General features: G+C 43.7%; 1 protein-coding gene and 1 non-coding gene across 2 annotated transcripts in view; one reads left to right on the top strand and one right to left on the bottom strand.

The window, feature by feature from the left end:
• Nucleotides 1-26167, top strand: part of LOC123622583 (adipocyte plasma membrane associated protein) — a 31842-nt gene that overhangs the window by 4345 nt on the left and 1330 nt on the right. The window contains exons 2-8 of the mRNA XM_045529078.1: nt 4223-4339; nt 8784-8899; nt 17881-17973; nt 19243-19359; nt 20429-20603; nt 21031-21165; nt 21618-21810. Coding sequence (XP_045385034.1) covers nt 4223-4339; nt 8784-8899; nt 17881-17973; nt 19243-19359; nt 20429-20603; nt 21031-21165; nt 21618-21810 — 946 coding nt within the window. The remainder of the gene's footprint in view (nt 1-4222; nt 4340-8783; nt 8900-17880; nt 17974-19242; nt 19360-20428; nt 20604-21030; nt 21166-21617; nt 21811-26167) is intronic.
• Nucleotides 17381-17487, bottom strand: LOC123622998. Its single transcript, XR_006729726.1, has one exon. It is a non-coding gene; the product is annotated as a U6 spliceosomal RNA (small nuclear RNA).

Raw genomic sequence — 26167 nt, 5'->3', positions numbered from 1 at the left:
GAGTCAGACAAATGAGAAGAATCTGTTTTATGTAGAATTGTGTTAGGCAAGGAAAAAGCAAAGCAGCATTTGGTTAGAGTGTTTTGTTAATGACAGCCACAAGTGAAGGAGAACATGGTACAGCTACCCCAGGGGGACTATTCCTCCACTGGGGGTGATTACATCAGCTTCCTTTAAAGAATTAGAACATCCTTGTTGCATTCCGTACTGTAATGTCCTGTGGGCAGTGCTTGCTGCCAACAGTAGGCACACGTCTTCAGTAGGCACCTTTGAATGTTTTTATCTCTCTTTGGGATTCTGCTTTTAAAAGAATCACACTATCAAAAACATTTCGCTTCTGTCATTTGTACTTTTAACCAGCCCTGCTCTTTTGTAGAGGTACTTTGTTATTTCCATCGTTTGGGAAGACTTCAGGCCACTTAAAGAAAATCACTTGGGTTAAAGAGTGTCCCAGCCTCTAGAGTGGCTGCATAGTGCAGTCATTGATTTTGATTTTTTTAAACATCTTTATTGAGATGTAATTCACATGCCATAAAATTCACCCATTTAAAGTGTTCAATTCAATGGTTTAAAGTATACTCATGGAGTTTTGCAACAATTATCTTACATTTTAGAACATTTTTATCACTGTTAACTTTTTTTTTAAGTTGAGGTGAAATTTACATAACATATAAATTAGCCATTCTGAAGTGGGTATTCAGGGATATTTAGTGTTTTCACAATGTTGAGCAACCACCAGCTCTCTCTAGTTTCAAAACTTTTTTGTTACCCCATACAGACACTTCGTACTCAGTAATTACTCACTCCCATTTCCCCCCCAACCACAAATGTCCATCAACAGATGAGTAGACAAGTTGTGGTATGTACAAAATCAACCAACAAAAGGAACAATGTACTGATGCATATTGCAACTTGGATGAACCTGGAAAATGTGCTAAGTGAAAGAAGCCAGCCAGGAAAGGTCACATAAAGTGTGATTCCATTTTTATGAAATATCTACAACAGGCAAATTATTGTGAATATTTACAGAGATTTTTCAAACCCTGACTCTGAGGGCTCTAGGTCTGGGCGTCCTCTACCCTCCTCTCGTCTTTGGCAGGCGGTGCTGCTGGTGTTGACCGCAGGTGTCGGTCCTTGCAGTTCCTGTAGTGGCTGTGGGCAAGCCACTTGAGCCTTCCCCGGCCTACTTTCCTCATTCTTGAAGCAGAAGATACCTCGTTCCCCCTGGTCACCCATGTAAAGCACATTGCATGGCATATTCTTACTTTGTGTGTTTTTGCCATTTCTCTTTTAGTGGCCCTCCCACCTTTCCCTGCTGCAGGCCTCTCTGAGTACATTAGTCTGCTGTCGTGTGGGGTCATAGTTGATCTGTGCTTTTAGGCATTTTCATACCTGTGGTTCTTAGACCCCTGACTGGCATAAGTCAGTCACATCAGAAGAGTTATTTGGCCCTGGGGTTTGCAGACAGGACTGGGAGGGAGAGTTGATCTGACTTTTCCCTTCTTGGCTGCTTGCCCTCTTCCAGGCCTGTCCCTGACTGGGTCTGCAGCATTTTGCTTAGGTTTGTGGGAGCCAGACCACTTCCTTTCCCACCTGATAAAAGGGGTAAAGACTGATGACCTGGCATTTTACCTGGCCTAGGTGGTAGATGGGCTCTGAACCCTATGTGAGTGAAGAGAAAGAATTTAAGGACAAAATTCATTTTTAGAAGATTATCAGAAGGAAAATAGACACAGAATTCTCATCAGCAAAGCTAAAATGCCAAAAGGAGAAAGAAGTGGTCAGCTTTGTCCCCCCTGTGTGTCCTGCTGTGGAGGAGGAGGCAGCAGAAGAACCCAGGCTGCACTTTCAGCACTCTGCTTGGAAATGTCCTCAGCTAAGTGTCCAGTTTCAGCGTTTTGCAAGTTCTACTTTCCACATAACTGCAGGATAGGATTTGGCCAAGCTTTCTACCACTGTATTACAAGGATCCGCTCTCCTCCAGTGTGTAATAACGTGCTCCTGCCATCCTTCCAAGTCCTCCCAGCAGCGCCTTCAGTGTCCATGTTTCTGCTCACAGTCTGTTCAGGACGAGTTAGGAATTCTCTAAGATAATGTGTTTTTTCTACCGTGCTCCTCACTTCCTTCTGAGACCTCATTAGCAGCTTTTAACACCCATATTTCTATTTAATACTGACGGTGTTCGAGGAAGTCTAGGCTTTTTCTGTCCTGTTCCTCAGAGTTCTTCCATCCTTCACCCACAGCCTGATTCCAAAGCTGCTAAAACATTTTTAGATATTTGTTACAGCAGCACCCCACTTCCAGGTGCTGGGAATTAGTTTAATTAGAACACTATTAATTTTCTATGGCTGGCTGGGCATGGTGGCTCACGCCTGTAATCCTAGCACTCTGGGAGGCCGAGGCGGGCAGATCTTTTGAGCTCAGGAGTTCGAGACCAGCCTGAGCAAGAGCGAGACCCCTGTCTCTACTAAAAATAGAAAGAAATTATCTGGCCAACTAAAAATATATAGAAAAAATTAGCCGGGCGTGGTGGCTCATGCCTGTAGTCCCAGCTACTTGGGAGGCTGAGGCAGGAGGATTGCTTGAGCCCAGGAGTTTGAGGTTGCTGTGAGCTAGGCTGACGCCATGGCACTCTAGCCCAGGCAGAGCCAAGACTCTGTCTCAAAAAAAAAATTTCTATGGCTGCCATAACAAATTACCACATAATTATTGGTATAAACAACAGAAATTTATTATCTCACCCTTCTGTAGGTTAGAAGTCTTGGACAGGTCTCACAATGCTAAAATCAAGGTGCCACCAGGGCTGTGCTTCTGGAGGCTCTGGGAACAGTCTTTCCTGCCTGCTCAGTTGGTGGCAGAATCTAGCTGCTCTTCAGTCATCTGTCCCACATATCTGCAGGGGCCCTTTGTGAAAGCCACTCCTTTTTCTTTCCCTTTGTCTTTCATTTCCACCTACCCCAGTAGAAACAGAAAGATGTATTTTATTTTCTGCTTTATTCATTTGTTATAATCATGCATGTTCAGAACTGGGCAGGTCGTTGAGGTTGCCCTGCCTGACACCCGTTTCACATGGGGAACCTGTGGGCTTTTGCAGTGAAGAAACTGGCCTGCAGTTGCGTGGCTGGTTGTTGGGAAAGAGGGCCAGCACCCAGGCCTCCACGTCGTACACTGTTCCAGGGACAGAGTTAAACACGTTTAAATCGCAGAGGATTATCCTTCTGTCAAACATCAAACACTGCCCTTAAGTCCGTGTGGTTAAGTGTGAGTCTTAGTTTTTTTCTTTACGTCAACATTTTAATGTTTTTCATGGAAAAAAAATCTTTAGCTTAGGAGCTCGTGATTTTATTTGCTTTAAGTTAATCATAATATTAAGTGTTTAGTATTTGAATGCAATTTATGTAAGCAAATAATGATCCTATGATGTTTATTTAATAGCAAGAGGCTAAATGTTATTACTTTTTTACCAGACGAGAAATAATGTATGTGAGGATTGGTTCAGAGATATTTTAGTCAGTACTGGTCATTGGTCCAAAAACTTCATCCAAGATTCCCAAAGCAGCTTTCAGATCTTCCCAAAGCTTTAGGGATGATGACTTGTGGTTGTAATTCTATAGATTCTATGTGGATAACTGTCAGTATCTGTCAGACTTCTTCCACCAGGTGGAAGAGCTTGGGGTTTCCTTTTAAATTCTTAAAGGTGGGTTCTGAAAGTGATTGGGGAATTGGATGCTTAGAAACATGTTCTGCTTCCATTTGCTTCATGAATTTCTCTCTCTTTTATCCAAAGATTCTTAGGGACACTCAGTACTGAGTGTTGCTGTTTTGAATCCACACACCAGGAAATCGTGGCTTTGAGAAACACCTGCTTGTGTGTATCTTTTACATCATTGGAACTCTTTTCTCCCGTTATTCTTTGTGTTCCATTCTTTGAGTTTGCCTTCTTTAAATCTCTGCTAGAGGTTTCAGGATCTGGAAAATAACTGGTCAGCATATCCCACACACTGGAAAGCTGAAAGATTTAAAAAAAAAGGGGGGGGGCAAAGGCATGTTTACCAATCCTAGCAAACAGTGCTAAAGGTTAATCACAGGCCATGAGGGTAGCCACCTGGAAGTTGGGAAACAGAGCGAGAGCCCTGCTCCTGTGAAAGGGCTTTCAGAGCAGCTGAGTTTGTCACTGTCTTGAGTCTCACCTGATTTCTTTTGTATGTTTTATTTTTGGCAGCTCCTTTAGTGGCACAGTTTTCCGAGTGACCTTCTTGATGCTGGCTGTTTCCCTCACCGTTCCCCTGCTTGGAGCCATGATGCTGCTGGATTCTCCTATAGATCCACAGCCTCTCAGGTGAGCTGCCCCGGCAGTCCTTGGGAGGGGTCGCTCGACGGAATGTAATGGGCTTAAATAATTTCTAGGGAAAGGAGCGTGATTAAATCAATGTGATCTGAAAGGTTAGTTATGAGACACAGAGCTATGCGATTTCTTTAGTACCTGAGGCTTTGTGTTGAATTAGATGTTACTCAGAGTTTATGCATGATGTTGTCCCTGTCATTGTTTCAAAAACCTCACAAACTGGCCGGGTGTGGTGGCTCATGCCTATAATCCTAGTACTCTGGGAGGCAGAGGGAGGAGGATCACTGGAGCTCAGGAGTTCAAGACTAGCCTGAGCAAGAGTGAGACTAAAAATACTAAAAATATGTGTGTCTACTAAAAATAGAAAAAATTAGCCAGGCATGGTGGCGCATGCCTGTAGTCCCAGCTACTCAGGAGGCTGAGGCAGGAGGATTGCCTAAGCCCAGGAATTTGAGGTTGCAGTGAGCTATGATCATGCCCCTGCACTCTGGCTGGGGCAACAGAGTGAGACTCTGTCACACACACACACACACAAAAAAATTTTCTAAGCAACTGACTTTAAAAAAAATCCTGTAATTACTATTTTTGCTAAGTTACCTTTCACTGGTAGAGAGCTATAAGTGATGCAGTCCATTTGAACTTGAAAAAAGTAGTATATACCCACGGGCCCCATGAAATATATTCATGTTTGCAATTATAGTAATACAGAGCCAGGTTCCCACTGGTGTGATGACTTAGGACTTCAGTGTTAAGCTGGTTGCAGGACTGCCTGGTTGTGTAGTCTGCCTTAGCAAGTTCCTGCTTGCCCTTGAAACTGCTGATGGGAGTGAAGCTGTCTGAAGTTTAAGTGAGTTAATCCATGTAAGGCCTTAAAAACTTCAGACAAGAACCATGTTTAATTAGAGTGAATACAACATATACAACTGAATAATGTGTTGGTGTTTTATAAAAAATTAAAACTTTATGTTGGATTCAGTTCACTAAAGATGCATTCAGCACCTAGTATGCGTAAGGTAGGTATGCAGCTGGATACAGAGATATAAGAGGACACAGTTCTGACCTTAGGTTGACATATTTATACAAAAGTCACCTTTTTGTTGTTGGCTTGTAATTAGTAAAGGCATAAGGTGCTATAAAAACATGCTCAGTACACATAAAATTGAGAATGGGTGAGGCCTGGGGACTCTAGCCAGTTGTAAGAGCATTGGGTCTGTAATTCCTGGCGTGCCAGAGGGTCCTCAGATGCATCTTTCTGCCTGAGTGAGGCCTGAGGACATCCTGGGGGAGGGACCTCTCTCTTGCCAACCCTTCTCAACATGGAGAAGGATGTCTCTGTCCACCCCAAGTAGAAACTGACCTAGAAACTGCCGTCTTGGACAATCCAGATGGCAACGGCAAGAGAGTGATGGCGTCCACAGCTGAGGATCAGAAGCTGGGGTTGGGGGCCAGCCTGGGGAAAGGGGGGAAGTGGAAAGCCGTGAAGATTGAGTCTTGAGTTGGAGAGAGGGGATGGAGCTTCAGTGGGTAGAAACCTTTGATCTCAGGAAAGGTGAGTTTATGTGTGGAAAGAGTGGTGAAGAAATACAGGGGAAGAGGGGTGTGTAGCCGTGGCCAGACGCTGAAGCATGGCCCACTGAGGCACTGAGGTCACACAAAGCAGGGTCCATCTGTGGAGCAGATGAGCCTGAGGAGGAAGAAAGGAGAAATGCAAGGAAACCATCGCGGCTGACGGGTCTCTCTCATGGGCTCCAATTTGGAAATGACATGCTCAAAAATGGGAAGATGGGTCCCAAAACGCAGAGCAAAAGCAGAAGACTGGCAGTCGACAGCGATAAGCGCGTCCCACACACGTGCGCGGCCAGGACCCAGCCCCGAAGCCCTGACTCGGCAGCCGCCTTCCTGATCCACAGCCCATGGCCACTCTGGGAGTGGAAGGACATGGTTTCCATCCAGAAAGGAACAAAAAAGATTATTTTTCTTAGAAGGATATGGATGTTTCCAGTCATTTTTAAGAACAGATTTATCAGTTAAAGTAAAATTTAATAGAAACAATACAGTAGTATTTTGGAGAATGGATTTTGTCTCTGTAATTTTAAAGTCTGAGACGAAGGGTAACTCTGCTAGCAGTTGAGTGTTGTTACAGTACTGTCAGAAGTACACATTTTACTACCAGGACAAAACAGTGAAACTCAAAGATAACACATAAAAAATAGCAGCCTTCTTTATGGGTGGTCAGGGAGATCATGAGCAAATAGAAGTACAGTACACGACACTCAGGCTGGAGCCACGGGAGACTGGCAGAGGAGAAGGGAAACAGCATCCCCCGTGCCCTGACCTCCTGTGGTAGGGAGAGAGATGTGGAGCCTCGCAGAGCTGGTTCTCCAAAGTGCTTAGGAAATCCTTTGTGCGGTCCAGACCATTTCTGGGCCCACAAGTGGCTCACTTCACTGTGGTTGAGAATCAGTGAATTGACGCAGGACTTTGTGCATCTGTGCCAGCCACTCATGACCAGTTGACACCCTGCCCTTCTGCTTACGTCTCACTACTTTGTCAAATGCATGCTGAGAGGTGTTTGATGCGGTATGTCTATGACAGTCCTCTAATCTTCCAGAAAGGAAAAGGAAGGCAGCTTTGCGGGGCAGGGTTTTGGCAAAGCCCTGCCACCTTCCTGGTGACCTTTTCCCCTAAATACGGAAACCAACTGCATGATAATCCAGACTGGAAAAGCTGCCACCCCTCTGTCCTGCCACATTTCCTGGTCTGTCCTCTGTTTTCTTGGAGAGTCAAGTGTGGCCTCAGCTCCCACAGGAGGTCGTTTAGCGCCCTGCAGGTAGGCTCCCAAACGCACTTCCACCAGCTGAATGCCTCTCCTGCCCCGCCTTCTGGCCTGACCCTGTTTACCATTGTGACCTCACACTGCCCAGTTTCTAGAGATGACCCAGGCAGAGCGGAGGTTGGTAACTCTGCTTTTGTGAGTACAGCCCCTCATGCCCTAGACAGGGGGCTGCCTCTTGATCTTTTTGCTCTGAACAGAGCTTTAAAGAAGACCTTTTTACTGTTGTCAGTAGCATTTTCCCCAAATCTCATTCCTATTCTTGGACTCTTTGCCTTGCTGGAGAGCGGGGTGGGGAGGGTATTGGCAGGTACTACCCCTCCCTCTCTTCTGCCCTGGCAGTGTTCATTGGGAGCCTTCTGTGTGCCAGGGTGGGTACCAGGTGCTTGGGATACAGCAAAGAAATGCTGTATCTGATCTCCCGAGTATGTGTTCTAGTAGGGATAGACAGTCAATAAACAAAACCAAAGTGAATTATATGGTACATGAGAAGCTGGCGAGTGCTGTGAAGAACATAGAACAGGCTGGGGACTGGGTTTGTGGGAGGGGTCCAATGTTCAGTTGGGTGGCCAGAGCAGGCCTCCCGAGGAGGTGAGAGTGGAGCAAAGGGGACTGGTGAGGGGGGTCAGTGCTCCAGGTGGAGCAGAGAGCCAGGGAGAAGGACCTGAGGTGGCCCAGACCCAGCAGGGAGGGGCCGGTATGGGGGGCGCCAAGGGCAGGAGGAGGAGAGGTGGGAGAGGTGGTGGGACTGGACTACGTGGGGCCAGGAGGCCAGTGCAGGGACTTTGGCTCCAGGTGAGATGGGGCTGCTGCCTGGCTCTGAGCAGATGAAGGTCCTGATTTGACTTGGGCAGCTGGGTTGAGAACAGACTGAAGGGGACAAGGGAGGAAACGGGAGAGAAGATGGTGGCCCGGGGCCAGGGTGGTAGAGAGGATATGGCGAGAAGGGGATCGTTCAGTGACGTCTGTCATTTAAAAGTGGCCTGAGCAGAATTTGCTGCTGGGCTGGGAGACGTGATGTGTTTGCACACGTCTGGGAAAGATGAGAAGGGAGGGGAGAGTTACTGGAGCCAAGGCTGTGGGATGAGGAGGGCCCTTGGCCCAGTGGGGGTCATCAGGGAGAGCCTGGTGGGCCCTGTGGGGTGTCGGGGGCAGGTGTGCCTGTACTGGACCACGGGGTGGTGGCTCTGGTACCAGGACAGTCTCCCCTTGTTCCTTCTGTCTTCTCTGAAGCAGGAGGCCAGGCCATCAGATGTGAAATGTGGGCTCTAGCTGGCTGTGTGAGTCTCAGGAGTCAGGGGGCCAAACTGTCCTGAGGCCCTGGATAGTGGCAAGGATCTGGGGTGGTGAGGGTGCTCTCAGGTGACAGGGCTGCCGAAGGCCCTGTGTTAGCACATTTATATTTCATATTTATTTTGTACTTTGACCTTTTCTGATATCCTAGAACAGTGTTTTCTTAACTTTTGTCTTTCTGGCAACTGAGGATGTTTTTGGAACGTGCCCTCTAAAAAAGAACAGGGAGTTATGCATGTAGTTGGTCCTCAGTAAGCATTTTCTTCGTGTATATTTTTATCGACGAATCCCTATAATTGCATTATTTTGCAGCTTCAAAGACCCCCCCCTGTTGCACGGTGTTCTGCAACCAAATACGAAGTTGCGACAGGCAGAGAGACTGTTTGAAAATCAACTTATTGGGCCGGAGTCCATAGCACATATTGGGGGTAAGTAAACCCTGGGGGCTGCATGGTTGGAGTTGGAGGCCTTCAGGCTGTCTGTTGCTGGAGGGGGCCGGGGAGCAGCTGCCAGGGGGTGGTCCTGCAGGTCCTTAGCAGTGTCATCCTGCAGACATCCCATGGGAGTGGCCCAGCAGGAATGGTTCTTTGTGCCAGTGTCGTCTGTCTGAGTTGGGCCATTTTGGTACTGGGTAATTTTGAGTTCATCTTTTTGAACTCTGTGGAGCACTTTATTGTGCTCAAAGTTTTGTGAAGGGAAAATCGCAAAATGCAACTGATTATTAAACACTAATGTTTAATAATTCACTTATCAAAGTTAGGTACGTGTTACTTGACAGCATATATAAGCTCAGTTTGTATAGATTTCATTTTGAAATGAAGACAAACGATTCTCAATACTTCCACTGTTTTGTTTGTTTTAAAGCTCACTTTGCTGGGTACACTTAAGGGTGACCATCTGCGTCACATTTGCCCAAGCTTGAGAGCTAGAAATGGGTCTGGTTCTAATACTTGCGTCTCTAGCAACTGGAACATGCATTTTCTGTCTGTTAAAATGAGAATTAAGCTTAGTGTTGAAAACACACAGTTAATGAAAGGGTTTACAAACTTAAACTGTTGTGAGGATTTCTGAGCAGCTTATTTGGCAATGCTGCTTGCCGTTCTGAAATACAGTGTGTCACCCGGGCAGTGGCTGTGGACAGGTACACCAGTGTGCTTCTACTTTGTTTCTAAGCCTGGTCAGTGGCTGCTCTTCCAGGGGTGTTCGACCAGCTTCATAATTATGAAACTTACTAATAAATGTCAATTTCTTAAAAGAAAAGTAGTTCTATCATGAAGTACTTATTCTTCTTGAAACAACTTTGACTTTGCTAGCCACAAAAAAAAAAAAATTGTAGAAATGGGCCCATTTCATAATTTTTTTTTTTTTTTGGTGAAAAATCAAATACTGCTATTTAAAACTGGAGCTTAATAGGAATTGAAGTAAAAACCAGTGTTTTTTTTCTTACCTCTCAAAGAGACTGCGTTTCCTGTCTTCTCCCTTTCTGCTGGGGTTGCTTCTCATTGTACTTTGTTACCAGGTCCTGCCTTTTTCTCTTTCCACATTGAGGAGCTGGTTTACTTGGTGACATTTCTGGCCAGGCACAGTGGGGACCTCTCTCATTATGCCCTGTGGGTTTGAACCACAGGGAGGCACCCAGGGCCCTGCTGCTAAGTTGTCCTGGGGGCTGGCTGGAAGGTTGCTGCCAGTGAGGGAGCTCCTAGCCTCAGCTAGCCTCAGGGGAGTGCTGGGGGAGAGTGATCACCAATTATCAGGCTTTATTTTATTTGTTTTTAAATATACTTTATTTTTAGAGCAGTTTTAAATTCACAGCAAAATTGGGCAGAAAGTAGAGATTTTCTGAAAAAGAGTTTATCAGCAGAGTGTTACATTTGTTGCAATTGATGAACCCATATTGACACATCATTAATCACCCAGAGTCTATAGTTAACATTAGAGTTCACTCTTAGTGTAAATGTAAGGACATGTATCCACTGTGGTAGTATCATATAGAGTACTTTCACTGCCTTAAGTCCTCTGTGCTCTGACTATTCATCTCTCCATCCCAATTTAACCTCTAGAAATCACTGATATATTTTATTTTACTTTTTGGTGAGACAGTCTCATTCTGTTGCCTGGGCTAGAGTGTAACAGTATCATCATAGCTGACTGCTACCTCAAACTCCTGGGCTCAAGCAATCCTCCTGCTTTAGCCTTCCCAGTAGCTGAGACTACAGGTGCATGCCACCACGCCTGGCTAATTTTTGTATTTTTTGTAGAGAACAGGGATCTTGCTGTGTTGCTCAGGCTGGTCTCAAACTCCTGGCTTCAAATGATCCTCTGCATTTGGCCTCCCAAAGTGCTGGGATGATAGGTGCATCTAGCCCCACTGATCTTTTTACTATCTCCATAGGTTTGCCTTTTCCAGAATATCGTGTAGTTGGAATCATACAGTATGTAGTCTTTTCAGATTGACTTATTTCACTTAGTAATATGCATTTAAGTTTACTTGCTCCATGTTTTCTCATGACTTGATAGCTCATTTCTCTCATTCAAGTACTAACTGGGCCCCGCCCTGCTTAGTTTCTGAGATCAGACAAGATTGGGCATGTTCAAGGTGGTATGGCTATAGACAATAGCTCATTTCTTTTTAGCACTGTATAATTGTATGGATTGTGTGGGTGCCTCAGAGTTTATTTTTGCATTCAACTACTGAAGAACATCTTGGCTATTTCCAAGTTTTGGCAGTTATGAATAAGGCTGCTCAGAACATCTGTGTGCAGGTTTTTGTGTGGACACAGTTTTTGACTCATTTGGATAAATACCAAGAAGCATGATTGCTGCATGATAAAGTAAAGAGTAAGTTTAGTTTTGTAAGAAACTGCCAAACTGTCTTCCAAAGTGGCTGGATGATTTTGCATTCCCACTAACAATGAATGAGAGTGCCTAATACCCCACATCCTCTCTGGTAGTTTTGTTGTCAGTGTTTTGGATTTTGGCCATTCTAATAGGTGTGTAGTGGTATCTCATTGTTTTTTTTATTTTGTATTTCTCTGATGACATATGATGATGTGCATCTTTATGCTTTCTTACCATCTGCATATCTTCTTTGGTGAGGTGTTTTAGTCAGGTGTTTTGCCCGTTTTGTAATTGGGTTGTTCATTTTCTTATTGTTGAGTTGTAAGAGTTCTTTTATTGGATAACAGTTCTTTACCAGACAAATATTTTTGGAAATATTTGCAAATATTTTCTCCCACTCTGTGGCTTGTCTTCTCATTCTCTTGACAGTGTCTTTTGCAGAACAAAAGTTTTTAATTTTAATGAAGTCCATTTTATTATTTCTTCATGGATCCTGCGTTTGGTGTTATAGCTAAAAAGTCATTATGATACCCAAGGTCATCTAGGTTTTCTCCTATATTATCATCTAGGAATTTTTATAGTTTTGCATTTTACATTTATGGCTGTCATCCATTTTGAGTTAATTTTTTGAAGGATATAAGGTCTGTGAAGGGTATAAGATTCATTTTTTGGCATGTGGATGTCCATTTTTTCCAGCACCATTTATGGAAAACACCGTATTTTCTTCATTGTATTGCCTTTGCTTCTTTGTCAAGATCAGTTGACTGTATTTATGCAAGTCTATTTTTGGGCTCTGTATTCTGTTCCATTAATCTATTTGTCAATTCTTTTGCTAATGCCACATTTTCTGGATAACAGTAGCTTTATAGAGAGTCTTAAAGTTTAGTAGTGTCAGACTTCATTCTTCTTCAACATTGTGTTGGCTATTTTGGGTCTTTTGCTTCTCCATATAAATTTTAGAATCAGTTTGTTAATATCCACAAAATAGCTTGCTGGGATTTTGATTGGGGTTGCATTGAATCTATAGAACAAGTTGGGAAGAGCTTACATCTTGACATTATTGAGTCTTCCTATCCATGAATGTGGAATATTTAGTTCTTTGATTTCTTTCATCATAGTTTTGTAGTTTTCCTCATATAGAGCTTGTGCATATTTTGTTTATACCTAAGTACGTCATTCTTTTGGGTTCTAATGTAAATAGTATTATGTTTTAATTTTAAATTGCACTTCCTCATTGCTAGTATAATATAGGAAAGTGATTGAATTTTGTATATTAACTTTGTATCCATCAGCCTTGTTATAATTGCTTATTAGTTCCAGGAGTTTTTTTGTTCATTCATTCAGATTTTTCTACATAGACAATATGTCATTTGTGAACAAGGACAGTTTTACTTCTTCCTTTCCAATCTCTATACTTCTTCTTTCCTTTTCTTGTCTTACTGCGTTAGCTAGGACTTCCAGTATGATGTTGAAAAGGAGTGATGAGAAGGGACATTTGTTCCTGATCTTAGCAGGAAAACTTGTAGTTTGTCACCACTAAGCATGATTTTAGCTTTAGGGTTTTTGTAGATGTTCTTTATCAAGTGAGGACGTTTCCTTTTTTTCCTACCTTGCTAAGAATTTTTACTATGAATGGTTATTGGATTTTGTCAGATGTTTTTTCTGCATCTATTGATATGATCATATGATTATTCTTTTTTAGACTGTAAATGTGATGGATTACATTAATTGATTTTTGGATGTTGAACCAGCCTTGCATACCTGGGATAAATCTCACTTAGTGATTGTGTGTAATTTCTTTTGTAGATGGATGGCTTTTATTTGCTAATATTTTGTTGAAGATTTTTGCATCTGTGTTTATGAGAGATACTGCTCTGTAGTTTTCTTATAATGTCTTTGTCTGATTTTGGTATTAGTATAATGCTGGCCTCACGAAGTAATTCTCTCTGCTTCTATCTTCTAAAAGAGATTTTAAAGAGTTAGTTATAATTTCTTAAATTTTTGGTAGAATTCACCAGTGAACCCATCTAGGTGTAATGCTGTTTTGGAAAGTTGTTAATTATTAATTCAGTTTCTTTAATAGATATAGTGCTATTCATATTGTCTACTTCTTGTATAGTTTTTGCAGATTTTATATTTCAAAGAATTGGTCCATTTCACCTCAGTTGTCAAATCTGTGAGCATTGTTCATCATATTCCTTTATTATCCTTTTAGTGTCCATGGGTTGTAGTGATGGCCCCTCTTTCACTTCTGACATTAGTAATTTGTATCTTCTCTTTTTCTTAGCCTGCCTAGAGGTTTATTAAATTTGTTGGTCTTTTTAAAGAACCAATTTTTGGTGTCATTGATTTTTCACCATTGATTTTGTTTTCAACTTCATTGATTTTTTTTCACTATTTTTTAAACGTTTATTTTCTTCTATTTACTTTGGGTTTGGTTTGTTCTTCTTTTTTTAGTTTCCTAATTGGAAACTTAGAATTTTGATTTTAAATCTTTTTGCTTTCTAATGTATGTATTCAGTGCTATAAATTTTCCTCTACTGCTTTCCCTGCATCCCACAGATTTTGATAGGCTGTATTTTCATTTTCATTCAGTTTAAATTATTTTTAATTTCTTATGAGATTTCTTTTATCCATAATGTTATTTAGAAGTATATTATTTAATCTCCAAGAATTCTGGAATTTCCCAGCTGCCTTTTTTTTTTTTTTTTAAGAGACCAGGTCTTGCTTTGTTACCCAGGCTGGAATGCTATGTTGTGATCATAGCTCACTGTAACCTCAAACTCCTGGGCTCAAGCAATCCTTCTGCCTCAGCCTTCTGGGTAGCTGGGACTACAGATTGTGTACCACCATGCCTGGCTAATTTTTTTGTTTTCTTTTTTATAGAGATGAGGTCTTGCTGTGTTGTCCAGGTTGATCTCAAACTCCTGGCCTCAAGCAATCTTTCTGCCTCAACATCCCACAGTGCTGGGATTATAGGTGTGAGCTACTACACCTGGCGCTAGCTGTCTTTCTGTTACTGACTTCTAGTTTAATTTCATTGTGGTCTGAGGGTAGACATTGTATGATTTCTATTCTTTTAAGTTTTTTAAGATGTGTTTTATGGCCCCAAATGTGGTCTAGTTAGTGAATGTTCCATGTGAGCTTGAGAAGAACTTATATTTTGCTGTTGTTAGATGAGGTAGTTGTTAGATGTCAGTTATATCCAGTTGGTTGATGGTGCTGTTGAGTTCGACTATGTCCTTACCGATTTTCTGCCTGCTCTGTCGATTTCTCATAGAGTGATGTTGATGTCTCCAGCTATAATAGTGGATTTGATTTCTTCTTGCAATTCTGTCAATTCTTGGCTCACATATGTAGATGCACTGTTGTTGGGCACATACATGTTGAGTTCTTATGTCATCTTGGAGAACTGACCCCTTTATTATTATGTAATGCCCCTCTTTATCTTTGATAACTATCCTTGCTCTTAAGTCCTGCTCTTAAGTCCTTTCTCTGTCTGAAATTAACATAGTTACTCCTGCTTTCTTTTGTTTAAGGTTAGCATGGTGTAATTTCTCCACTCCTTTACTTTTAATCTATGTGTATGTTTATATTTAAAGTGGGTTTCTAGTATACAGCATATAGTTGGGTCTTGTTTTTTGAGCCACCTTGACAATGCCTTTCTTTTAATTGGTGTATTTAGACCATTTATGTTGACAGTGATTATTGATATATTCAGTTAATATCTACCATATTTGTTACTGTTTTCTATTTTTCGCCCTTGTTCTTTGTTTTTGTTTTTCTCCTTCAGTCTTTCTCTGCATTTTGTAATTTTATTTCTTATTTAAAATTTAAAAAAATTAATACATAATATATGTACATATTTTGGGTGTACTTGTGTTATGTTGATACATTCACATAATGTGTACAGATCAAATTAGGGCAATTGGGATATCCAGCATATTGAATATTTACTTTCTTTATGCTAGGAATATTCAAGCTATTTTGAAATGTACAATTGTTAACTGTGGTCACCCTACTGATCTATCGAAGACTAGGTCTTATTTCTTCTATCTCTCTACCTCTCTTCATCCTCTCTACCCTCTACCCTTCCTGGCCTCTGGTGACCACCAGTCTACTCGCTATCTTCATGAGATCCACTTTTTTAGCTCCCACTTATGAGTGAGAACATGGCAATATTTATCTTCCTGTGCTTGGCTTACTTCTCTTATCATAGTAACCTCCAGTCCATCCATGGAGCTGCAGATGACAGTATTTCATCCTTTTTTATGGCTAAATAACATTCTTTTGTGTATTTTTGCCACATTTTCTTTATCCATTCCTCCATTTACGGGTACTTGGGTTGATTCCATTTTTTGGCTGTTGTGAATAGTGCTGCATAAACATGGGAATACAGATATCTCTTCGATATCTTGATTTCCTTTCCTGTGGCTATATATCCAATAGTGGAATTGCTGTATCATCTGGGAGTTCTATTTTTAGTTTTCTGAGGAACTTCCCTACAATTTTCCATAGTGGCTGTACTATTAATAATTTACATTTCCACCAGCAGTGTATAAGTATTCCTCTTTCTCTACATCCTCACCAGCATCTGTTATTCCCTGTCTTTTTGATAAAAGCCATTTTGACTGGGGTGAGATGATATCTCATTGTGATATTGATTTGCATTTCTGTGACGATTAGTGTTGTTGAGTATTTTTTCATATACTATTAGCCATTTGTGTGTCTTCTTTTGAGAAATGTCTCTTCAGATCTTTAGTCCATTCTTAAATTCCTAGATGTTATTAATATTTGGTTTTTTTTTTGCTACTGAGTTATTGGAGCTTCTTATGTGTTCTGATTATTAATTCCTTGTCAAGCATATAGTTTGTAAATATTTTCTCCCATTCTGTGGATTGTCTTTTCAGTTTTTTGATTGTTTTCTTTGCTGTATAGAAGCTTTTTAGCTTGATAAAATCCCATTTGCCAATATTTCCTCTGGAAGTCTTACACAAAAAAATATTTCCCCAGACCAATGTGGAATGTTTCCCCAATGTTTTCGTCTAGTAGTTTCATAGTTTCACGTCTTAGATTTAAGATTTAATCCATTTTGATTGGATTTTTGTGTATAGTGAGACATAGGGGTCTAGTTTCATTCTTCTGCGTGTGGTTATCCAGTTTTCCCAGCAGCATTTATTGAAGAGACTGTCCTTACCCATTGTGTGTTCTTTGTTGAGAATAAGTTGGCTGTAAGTGTGTGGATTTATATTTGGGTTCTCTCTTTTGTTCTGTTGGTCTATGTGTCTGTTTTTATGCTGGTACCATGCTGATTTGGTTACTATAGCTTTGTCGTATATTTTGAAGTCAGGTAGTGTGATGCCTCCAGCTTTGTTCTTTTTGCTCAGGATTGCTTTGGCTATTTGGGGTCTTTTGTGGTTCCATATAAATTTTAATATTGTTTTTTGCTATTTCTGTGAAGAACATCATTGGAATTTTGATAGGGATTGCATTGAATCTGTAAATTACTTTGGGTGGTATTGACATTTTAACAATATTAATTCTTCCAATCCATAAGCATGGAATAGCTTTCCATTTTTTTGTGTCCTCTTCAATTTCTTTCATCAGTGTTTTATAGTTTTCCTTGTATAGATCTTTCACTTCTTTGGTTAAAAAATTCCTAGATATTTTTATTAGTATATTCTTTGTAGCTATTGTAAATGAGATTGCTTTCTTGATGTCTTTTCAGATCGTTCACTGTTGGTGTGTATAAATGCTATTGATTTTTGTATGTTGATTTTTTATCTTGTTACTACTGAAATCGTCTATCAGTTCTAACAGTTTTTTGGTGGAGTTTTTAGGTTTTTCTAAATATAAGATCATGTTGTCTGTGAACAAGGCTAATTTGACTCCTTCCTTTCCTGTTTGGATGCCCTTTATTTCTTGCTCTTGCCTAATTTCTCTGGCCTTGTGTAGTTTTAAATTGAGTGTTTTATATGATTCCATCCTCTCGTTTTTCTTACCAGTTATACTTCTGCTTTTGCTTTTTTGTAGTGGTTACAATACACATATGAGTTTGCAATATACATTTAAAAACTATGGAACATTTCATGAATTTGTGTATCATCCTTGCTCAAGGGCCATGCTAATCTTCTCTGTAGCATTCTAATTTTAGTATATGTGCTGCTAAGGTGATCGCTTAATGTGCTTTAACTTTCTCCTGAGGATTCCTAGCAGTTCTTCCCCTTTGGTTGGATACGATCAGCGTCAGCAGCAGACATGGAGGCTCCTGAGCCTCAGCTGAGGGTGTCAGGGCTGGAGCAAGTCCTTGCAGCTGGCTGGCGTCTGCTGCACCCTTACCCCAGAGTCCGGGTCAGACTCACAGGCCGACTCTCTAGGCCCTCAGTTTTATTGCTGTAGCTTTAAGGATTTTTCTAATTTCCAGACGTCACTTCTCCTTCATCTTCAGAACTGGCATTTCCTGTCTGGAGAGGAGAAACATAAGCCCCCTCAGATGCAGAAGAAGGTGGCGTGGTCACAGTTCTTAGGCTGACCTCCTACTGCTCTTCCTCCTTTTTGTGTTTTCAAACAGATGTGATGTTTACCGGGACAGCGGACGGCCGGGTCGTAAAACTTGAAAATGGTGAAGTAGAGACCATCGCCCGGTTTGGTTCAGGCCCATGCAGTAAGTTGGTGACAATCCCCATGACATGTTCTCTTCCAAGTGTTCAGAAAGGTGCTCACGGGCTGTGTGAAATGCTTTTCCCTACCAGTCAGTTTCACCCTGGAGAGAAAGGGCCCCTCCCATCTGACAGATGGAACACAGCGTGGGTGTCACTACAAGCTCTCCATTGGCCAGGTGGTCCCTGGGCCTCATGGTGCCTCAGGGTCACTCTACAGCCCCAAGTTCCAGCTGGGCAGTGGCCAGGCGCCTGCTCAGTACTTTGCAGGGCCCCTGCCCCTCGCCATTGCCTCTGTCTGTGCTCACGGGGTGAATAGGTGTGGTCAGGGTGTAGCTATAGAAAAGCAGGTGGCTTTGTCATTACCTGGTTCCTTCATTGGTTTCTCAGGAATTTCAGCAGTGTCATTCATAGTGAAGGTACCCTTAAGTCACTCAGGTTTTGAAAAACTAGAGTAGAAGAATCTGACTTTAAAAACTAAGACTTTTTATTAGTTATTTTTAGTAGCTGGAATGTTTTCATAAAAATGAAGCGTTCTCACTATAAAATGCAGATAACACAAAAGTACAAAGGAGAAAATAAAAATCACTTCAGTCTTCTCAGTTGTAATGGTTATTAACATTTTAGTGAATAATTTTTCAGACATTTTTCTGTTCATGTGTTCATGGACACCCACAGATTATGAGTTGTTTTTTTTTTTTTTTGAAAGACAGGGTCTTGCTCTGTTGCTCAGGCTGGAAATGCTGGACCCTCCCCCTCCCTCCTCAGCCGCCGAAGAGGCTAGGACTATAAATGCACGCCACCATGCTCAGATAATAGTTTTTAAAATTTTTTTTTATAGAAATGGGATTTGGCTATGTTGCCCAGGCTGGTCTCAAACTCCTGGCTTCAAGCAATCCTGCCTAGGCCTCCCAAAGTGCTGGGATTACAGGTGTGAACCACTGTGCTGGCCACAGTTTTACTTGATGGGATAATATTCTACATTCAGTCTTTGTGCTTCCTTTTTCCTCTCCATTTTGGCTGTAAGTACGCTGCTTGAGCACCCTATACTAAGCACTCTATAGTGAACACCCTGTAGAGAGCACCTGCAGCGAGCACCCCACAGTGAGCCCCCATAGTGGGCACCTTCAGGGGCAGTTCTAGCTCTAATGTCGCGGTCCTTTTTGTTCTGTGCACACAATGCATGTTTTGGAAGGGATGGATGAGATACTTGGACACTGAGGAGGGCACAGGTAGCATCTTGGACCAGCTGCTGATTCCGTCTGTTTTCCTAGAAACCCGAGATGACGAGCCTGCTTGTGGGAGACCCCTGGGCATCCGGGCAGGGCCCAATGGGACTCTGTTTGTGGCTGATGCATACAAGGGCCTGTTTGAAGTAAATCCCTGGAAACGTACGTGGCAATATCTTGTTTCCTTCTGTCATGATTTCAGATCTTAAACAATATGTGTGTAAGTAGATTTAATAGGATTTGTTAAATACAGTCTGCTGGAGACTAATGTTTCTTACTGATTGAATAGTACTGAAAGCATTGCCTACAAATATCAGCTGGTTTTTACCACCAGAAAACTCCCTACCCATGACTGTGTTTGTCCATACCCTAATTTCCTCTGGCATTTATTTGTATTTTAGCCACAGGGTCTCAAAAGGACTTATTTTGAGGGTGTTAGACCTCTTTCTGTCCTTTTTTCCCCCATGTATCTCTCTACAGCTTGTCTTTCTGTTTGTTTTCTGCCTTCTCTCTCACCTTCTCCTTTGTCTCTGCCTTTTCATTTTGTTGCTTTCTCTCCCCGCTGCTCCCGGTGTCAGTGTCACTCGCTGTGTGTGCTTTCTTGGTGGAGGGTCCTGCTGCGGAGGCCTCTGTCGTCACGTGCAGTGTGTGGGGCCTGGAAGAGGCCCTGCAGCCCGACCGCTGCTGGCTGTGCGGGTGACACGGCTGCTCTGTGCCTGGCATCCTCTTCTGTAAAGCAGATCATAGAGCCTACCCCATGGCATTGTTTGATGGTTTAGATGAGATCATACCTGGAAAGAGCTTAGCACTCAATAGGTGTTCTATGATTAAATATTTTTGAAAACTTATTACTGCTACTTTATTTAAAAGCAGATTCATGGAACATTTTATATTTCTCTCAAGCAAACAAATAGAATGAAAGCCTTTTACCTAATGTTCTTCATAGATGTTTTAAAGTCGGTTGGCTTCAATAAGAGAAAGAGTTCCTCATCCTTACAGAAAGGGTCTGACTTTCATGAAGTTAGTCTTAAGAAAACATTATCACCTAATAGTTAAGACTGCTTTTTACCGTAAGAAGGAATAAATCTTCTGACATACAACACGAAGCTCATTTTAGTGTTTTCCTTTTAAATCAGTTATGCTGATTAATATTTTGAGATTATTGAGAAACAGGTTCTTAGAATGAAAGCAAATCTTTTTCTTTCTTTCTTTCTTTTTTTTTTACCTTCAGGTGAAGTGAAGCTGCTGCTTTCCTCCGAGACACCCATTGAGGGGAATAAAATGTCCTTTGTGAATGATCTTACAATCACGCGGGATGGGCGGAAGATTTATTTCACAGATTCTAGCAGCAAATGGCAAAGGCGAGATTATCTGCTCCTGGTTATGGAGGGCACAGACGACGGGCGGTGAGTGTGTATTTCAGGTCATCCGCTCAGTTCACCAGCCAGGCAGGGCCGCTTCAGCAGAGCTTGTTGCTTCCAGGAACCATGGGAGTGTTTCTGAGCATACTGTTTCAGCTTTTAGAATAGGACTAATGGCTTCTGGAGACAAGTGTTGGATATAATAAAATGGAGCAAGATGTTCCCCCTTTTTCTTTGAGGAAATAAAATAGGCCAGCCCATCTGAGGGTGTGGTTCCAGGCAGGCCTAGGTTTCGGGTCATCCCTCCCTGGTGCCGCCCTAGCTCCCAGGTCAGCGAGAGGACTCACTGTGGGGTGCTCTGGAAGGGGAAGGGCCCCAGGGCCTGTCACTCCAGCATGAAGCTGAGTCACTTTCCACAGAGGGGAGCAGAGCTCTAAGCCCCCCGTGACCCTCCGCTGTTGACATTCCACAGCCTACTGGAGTATGATACCGTGACCAAAGAAGTGAAAGTTTTACTGGACCAGTTGCGGTTTCCTAATGGAGTCCAGCTGTCTCCTGAGGAAGACTTTGTCCTAGTGGCAGAAACGACCATGGCAAGGATACGAAGGTGTGTGATGTTGGCTGAGCTGTCAGTTGTTGGCCAGAGCTCGTCATGGCGTGGGTGGGCATGGAAATGTGGCTGACAGAAGTCTGAGATGCAGCAGGCACCTTCTGCTTTGTGAATTGTGATAAAAGTAAAATTCAAGGATGTGTTTTCTTCCCCCCATTTCTCAGCCTCCCTGAGAGTCGCAGTCTGGGCCACTGTGTTGATGTGATGCCGACTGTACAGCCAGGGTCCCATTTCCCTGCCCGGTGGGCCTCGATCCCCCCGACCTGCTTGTGTGTTAACATGGGGCCAAGGGCTCGAGGACTTCTCAGCACTGTGCCTTCGTTCATGATGGACACATTTACATTAGTGTTCATAAATATATTTGGATAAGACCAGTTTGGTGCTTGGCTAAAATTTTTCCCTTATATTGGGCGGCTACCGTTCACTGCCTGCTTGGGTGAATTTTTCAGAGTCTACGTGTCTGGCCTGATGAAGGGAGGGGCCGACCTGTTCGTGGAGAACTTGCCGGGATTTCCAGACAACATCCGACCCAGCAGCTCCGGGGGATACTGGGTTGGCATGTCGACCATTCGCCCTAACCCTGGGTTTTCCATGTTGGATTTCTTATCTGAGAGACCATATATTAAAAGAATGATTTTTAAGGTAACTATAACAGCTATAATTCCAGAAAACAAAATGAAAATGAATCATGATCTTTTTTTGACCTTTATAGCCCTAAAAATTCTAGTTCTGCTTATATTTGGTACTTTTAATGACTACCTAAAGACACATTTCATTCTTTATTCCAAAATGCAACTTTAAACATTTGAACCCTTTGATTTTTTTTTTCTTCTGGTTTCCGTTTCTGGGTATTTTTATTGTCACCCTTACCATCATAACTCCTGGGACCTCCACCCTGCCTGTCACTTGCTTTTCCCTTTCTCCCCTGGCTGTTCCAGGCCTTCTCCACTCCCCTCTAGACCCTGTGACTTTGTCTTCCCCTGCCCCACTGGCCCCCACTGCCGCCACAGCCACCGCCTCTTCCTCCTCCCCTCCCCCTCCCCCTCCCTTCCTCCCCTCCCCCTCCTCCTCCCCCTCCTCCTCCTCCTCCTCCCCCTCCTCCTCCTCCTCCGTGGTCAGCAGATGCATTTTCCTCCCCTCCCCGTGGCTGCAGGCCTGCTCACCTCAGCTTCTGTCCCACCTTCTTGGAGCCTCACTGCCAGTTGCCCTTCGTCACAGGCTCTGCCCTTTGACCTCTTAACACACCAAACTCTTTCCCATTAGAAATCATCCACCAACAGCCAGCTATAGCCCCTTCCACACAGCCTTTAAACGTTCTTCTTCCTGCCATTTTCCCAGTGATGTCCATGGGACACTCCGAATTTTAGCTCAATGTGTTCATGCCGTGGAATAACTTGCTGATATAGGCCCTTATATAATGCAGAAATCTATTCCAACAAGTTCCATTTCATAGGCAGAATAGATACCCGAAATTGATAGTGAGTATGTGGACAGATAGGAACATATTTACATATTTGCAACATAAGGTCCCGGAGGGAACAGGCAGTAGTTACTGAGTCTTCGGTGCTGGGCTGTGTGCTGGGCTCTGGAGGCGGCATGTGCTTTCTTGGGGTCAGGCTGGCCTGTGGCCTGCAGCGAAGCAAGTTCAGCAGGTCTCTGTGGAGAATCCTGTCTGTTCAGAAATCTGTTCCTCTTATTTGCCTTATTGGCCACAGAGCCAGTATCTGCTCCTGCTGGGACCTAGGAGGGAGTAGAATGGTAGGGTGGGCTGAGATGGGTTTTGGAGAAGGCCAGACCTGCTGTGGGCCCCTGGGCAGATGACGTGGTCTCTCTGCCTCAGTTGCTCCATCTGTAAAATGGGAAGGGTAATAGCATTTGACTAGGTGCTGAGAAAATTTAATGAGAATATGCTGCACAATGTGCGCCCTAGCTGAGTTTAGTAAGTGTTCATTTCCTGTGACTGGCAATTTTCCTATGGCAAGGATGTGATTGCCACCTGCTCTTGTGGTGGTCATTGTCTATTTCCCCTTGACCAGCTATGTGTGCTCATCGGGGCAGGCATTTTTATTGTTAGTTCACCGCTTTGTCTTCAGCACCTGTAGCTGGGTCTGGCGCATGGTAGCACCAGGAAACACTGTTGAATGAATGAGTGATCAGAGAGCGGAGACTGAGTGTGAGAAGGAACCAGCACGTCCCCGAGTGGTGGGACGTGATCGCACAGGTGGGCGGGAGCCCTGCGGCAAGAGGGTGCATGGAGGGAGGTAGGAGAGGGCCACAGGCCACGTGGACTTGGAAAGGAGTTAGATTTTAGTCAGAATGTTATCCAAGTCATTGCAGTTTTTTTTTTTAAAGTTTTGCGACAATGTCAAAGTTACAGAGAAGTAGCAGGAAGGGCACAAGGAACCCTTTTCCCTGAGCTGTTTGCAGGTAAGCTGCCGACCCCGTGCCAGAGCACTCGAGATGCTTTAGTGCACTTTTCCTACAACAGGGACGTCCCCTTCATCACCACGATCCAAGCCGGCAAAGTCACACACATACCCCGTGACCGTCCAGTCCACAGGCCCCCTTCACGTTTCACTGGTTGTCCCAGTGTTGTCCTTTATAACAAAAGGATTCGACCCAGATCAAATGTGGCATTTAGTTGCTGCCTCTTTATTCTCCTTCAGTCTGGAGAATATTCAGCTCCCCAGCCTTTTTTTGACTTTTTGACCTTGATCCTTTGGGAGCTTACAGGTCAGTTGTGTTGCAGCGTGTCCCTCCATCTGGTTTGTCTGGTGTCTTCTCGTGACCGGATTCAGGTTCTGCGTTGCTGGCAGGAGCAGCATGGCAGTGAAGCTGTGTCCTTGCCTGGCACAGCTGTCAGGAGGTGCGTGAAGTCCATTGTCCCGTTAGTGGTGTCAGCTTTGATCACCTGACTCAGGTGGGGAATGCCAGCCTTCTCCACTGGGAAGTCACTCTTTCCATTTGTAATTAATGGGTGTTTTGTGAGGAGGTACTTGATGACTAATTATCAGTGCCATCTCATGGTTTCCTATTTGATCAGTGGTTATTATGTTACTGTTAGTATTTATTTTGATGCTCACATTGTCCACCTGTGGCTAGTGGGAGCCCTTTCAGTGTGGCTCCTGGCCCTTGGGCAGGTCCCTGTGATTCTGGGACTAGTTCCTTGTTTTCTGGTACACAAGTTGTTGTAGGCTCCGCGTGTAATTTCCCAGTGCCAGCTCTGGAATTGGCTGTTTCTCCAAGGAGCGCTGTTTCCTTCTAGGGAGATCTGGGTGCTAAGGGTACTCACTGCTTTTGGGTGTTGCTGGCCCAGGCTCCTGAAGGGACAGTGCTAGGGAATGCACACATGCAGCGCAGACTCATGCTCACCTGCACACACACATGCCACACACATGCTTACGCCCACACCTGTCCTCTGTCTGAAATGAAATGCATAAATTCAGGCTGATATCTTCAGTTCCACTTTAACACCACAGGATTTATTCTAGTTTTCTCCCCTGTTTCTCCCCATATTTGTACCTTTCTTTTCTAGCAGTGAGAAATTTGGACCCCACTATCCTTCACGTGTTTACCTATTTAATCAGTTTCCCAAGTGTAGCCAGTCTGTAGCTATTGCCCCCTCTGCAGGGCCCCTGCCGGCACCCCATGCTGGGCTGTCCTCTTCTTCCCTGACCTCGTGTAGGAGCTGTCCCTGGGTGAACGGCCTCCTCACCCTCGTGGCTCAGACAGCCTGGTCTGGGCCACTGTGGTCTCCATATCTGTACACACCTACCTGCCCTGCTCAGCCCTCCGAGTGGCTTCTTGACTGACTTGTTCAGGAGCGGACTGATGTAGTAGAAAGAATGCTTTAGAAAGATAACTGCAGTGACTGTGCAGAGAACAGCTGTGGCAGGGCTTGGCTGGCTTTGGGAGCCTGGTGTGGAGCCGTCGTGGTGGCTGGGGAGAGGGGGTGGGCAGGGCCCAGGGTGGGGGCACACAGATGGCAAGACTGGGGTGACTGGGCCTGTGGGGCACAGAGGGACGGGGTCAAGCAAGGGTGAGGGCTGGGTTCCCGGCCCTGTCTCCTGAGCGGGGACTCTGCTGAATTTGAAGTGCCGTTAGAAAATCCAGGCGGACATGGGTCCCAGGCAGTGAGGGATTTAGCACTGAGGGTTGGAAACAGAGGTGGAGATTGGAGAGCTTTCTGGGAAAGTGACCAGTTGAAATAATGAGAGAGAATGAGATCTCTTGAGATCAGATAGAGGAGCGAGGAGAGCAGAAGACTCCACAACTAAACAGCAGGCGGTGGCATCTCAGGGGTTGTGGGAAGCCTTAGTGATTTGTTGAGCTATGATGCGGCTTTGGTTCACTGCTGTTGAGCCTAGAGCACAGTCAACTTGTGTGTCTGCTTAAATATTTCCAGTGACTGGGAGACATCATTCATTGGATACGAGTTGTCTGGGTGTTTTCCCTTGTATTAAAAGCTAGAAATGTGCCTGTTAATTTCCATTCATTGGTCTCAAGCAGCAGAGTACTTGGCGATAATTTCCTGCCTGGTGTCCTTCACTCTGCCAGAAATCACGCATCTCGCCATCTGGGTTCTCTGCTTAAAATTCTTCAGCGGCCACAGAGTCCCAGTCTAAGTCCTTTAGCCTAGAGGTGCCCTGCTCAGGTATCCCCCAGGGTCTGCACGCTGAGCTTTGAGGAAAGTGGAGGAGTTTCTGCTTTCTGCTTTAGAAGCCATGTCACTTGCTGTGTATGGTGGGTGGAGTTTCTCATTTAACCTTCCCAGCCTTTTTTTTTTTTTTTTAACATGAACTACTCTCAACTCTCCATCATTTGCCCCTGTATATTTGAAGTATGTTAAACATAATCAGAGCACTTGGCATTCATTCCAGTTGAGGCGTGCAGGTTGTGACCCAGTATCCTGGCGGGTAGAGGTTATTCTAAGCCTTGGCTTTGGTGTTGTGACTTCCTGGCATGTGATGTGCGTTTCTGTGTTCAGTCAGGTCATCCA

The sequence above is a fragment of the Lemur catta genome, chromosome 17, assembly GCF_020740605.2.
Source record: "Lemur catta isolate mLemCat1 chromosome 17, mLemCat1.pri, whole genome shotgun sequence".
Lineage (NCBI taxonomy): Eukaryota > Metazoa > Chordata > Mammalia > Primates > Lemuridae > Lemur > Lemur catta.
The sequence above is the reverse complement of the archived record's forward strand: the minus strand, read 5'-3'. Positions and strand labels throughout refer to the sequence as shown.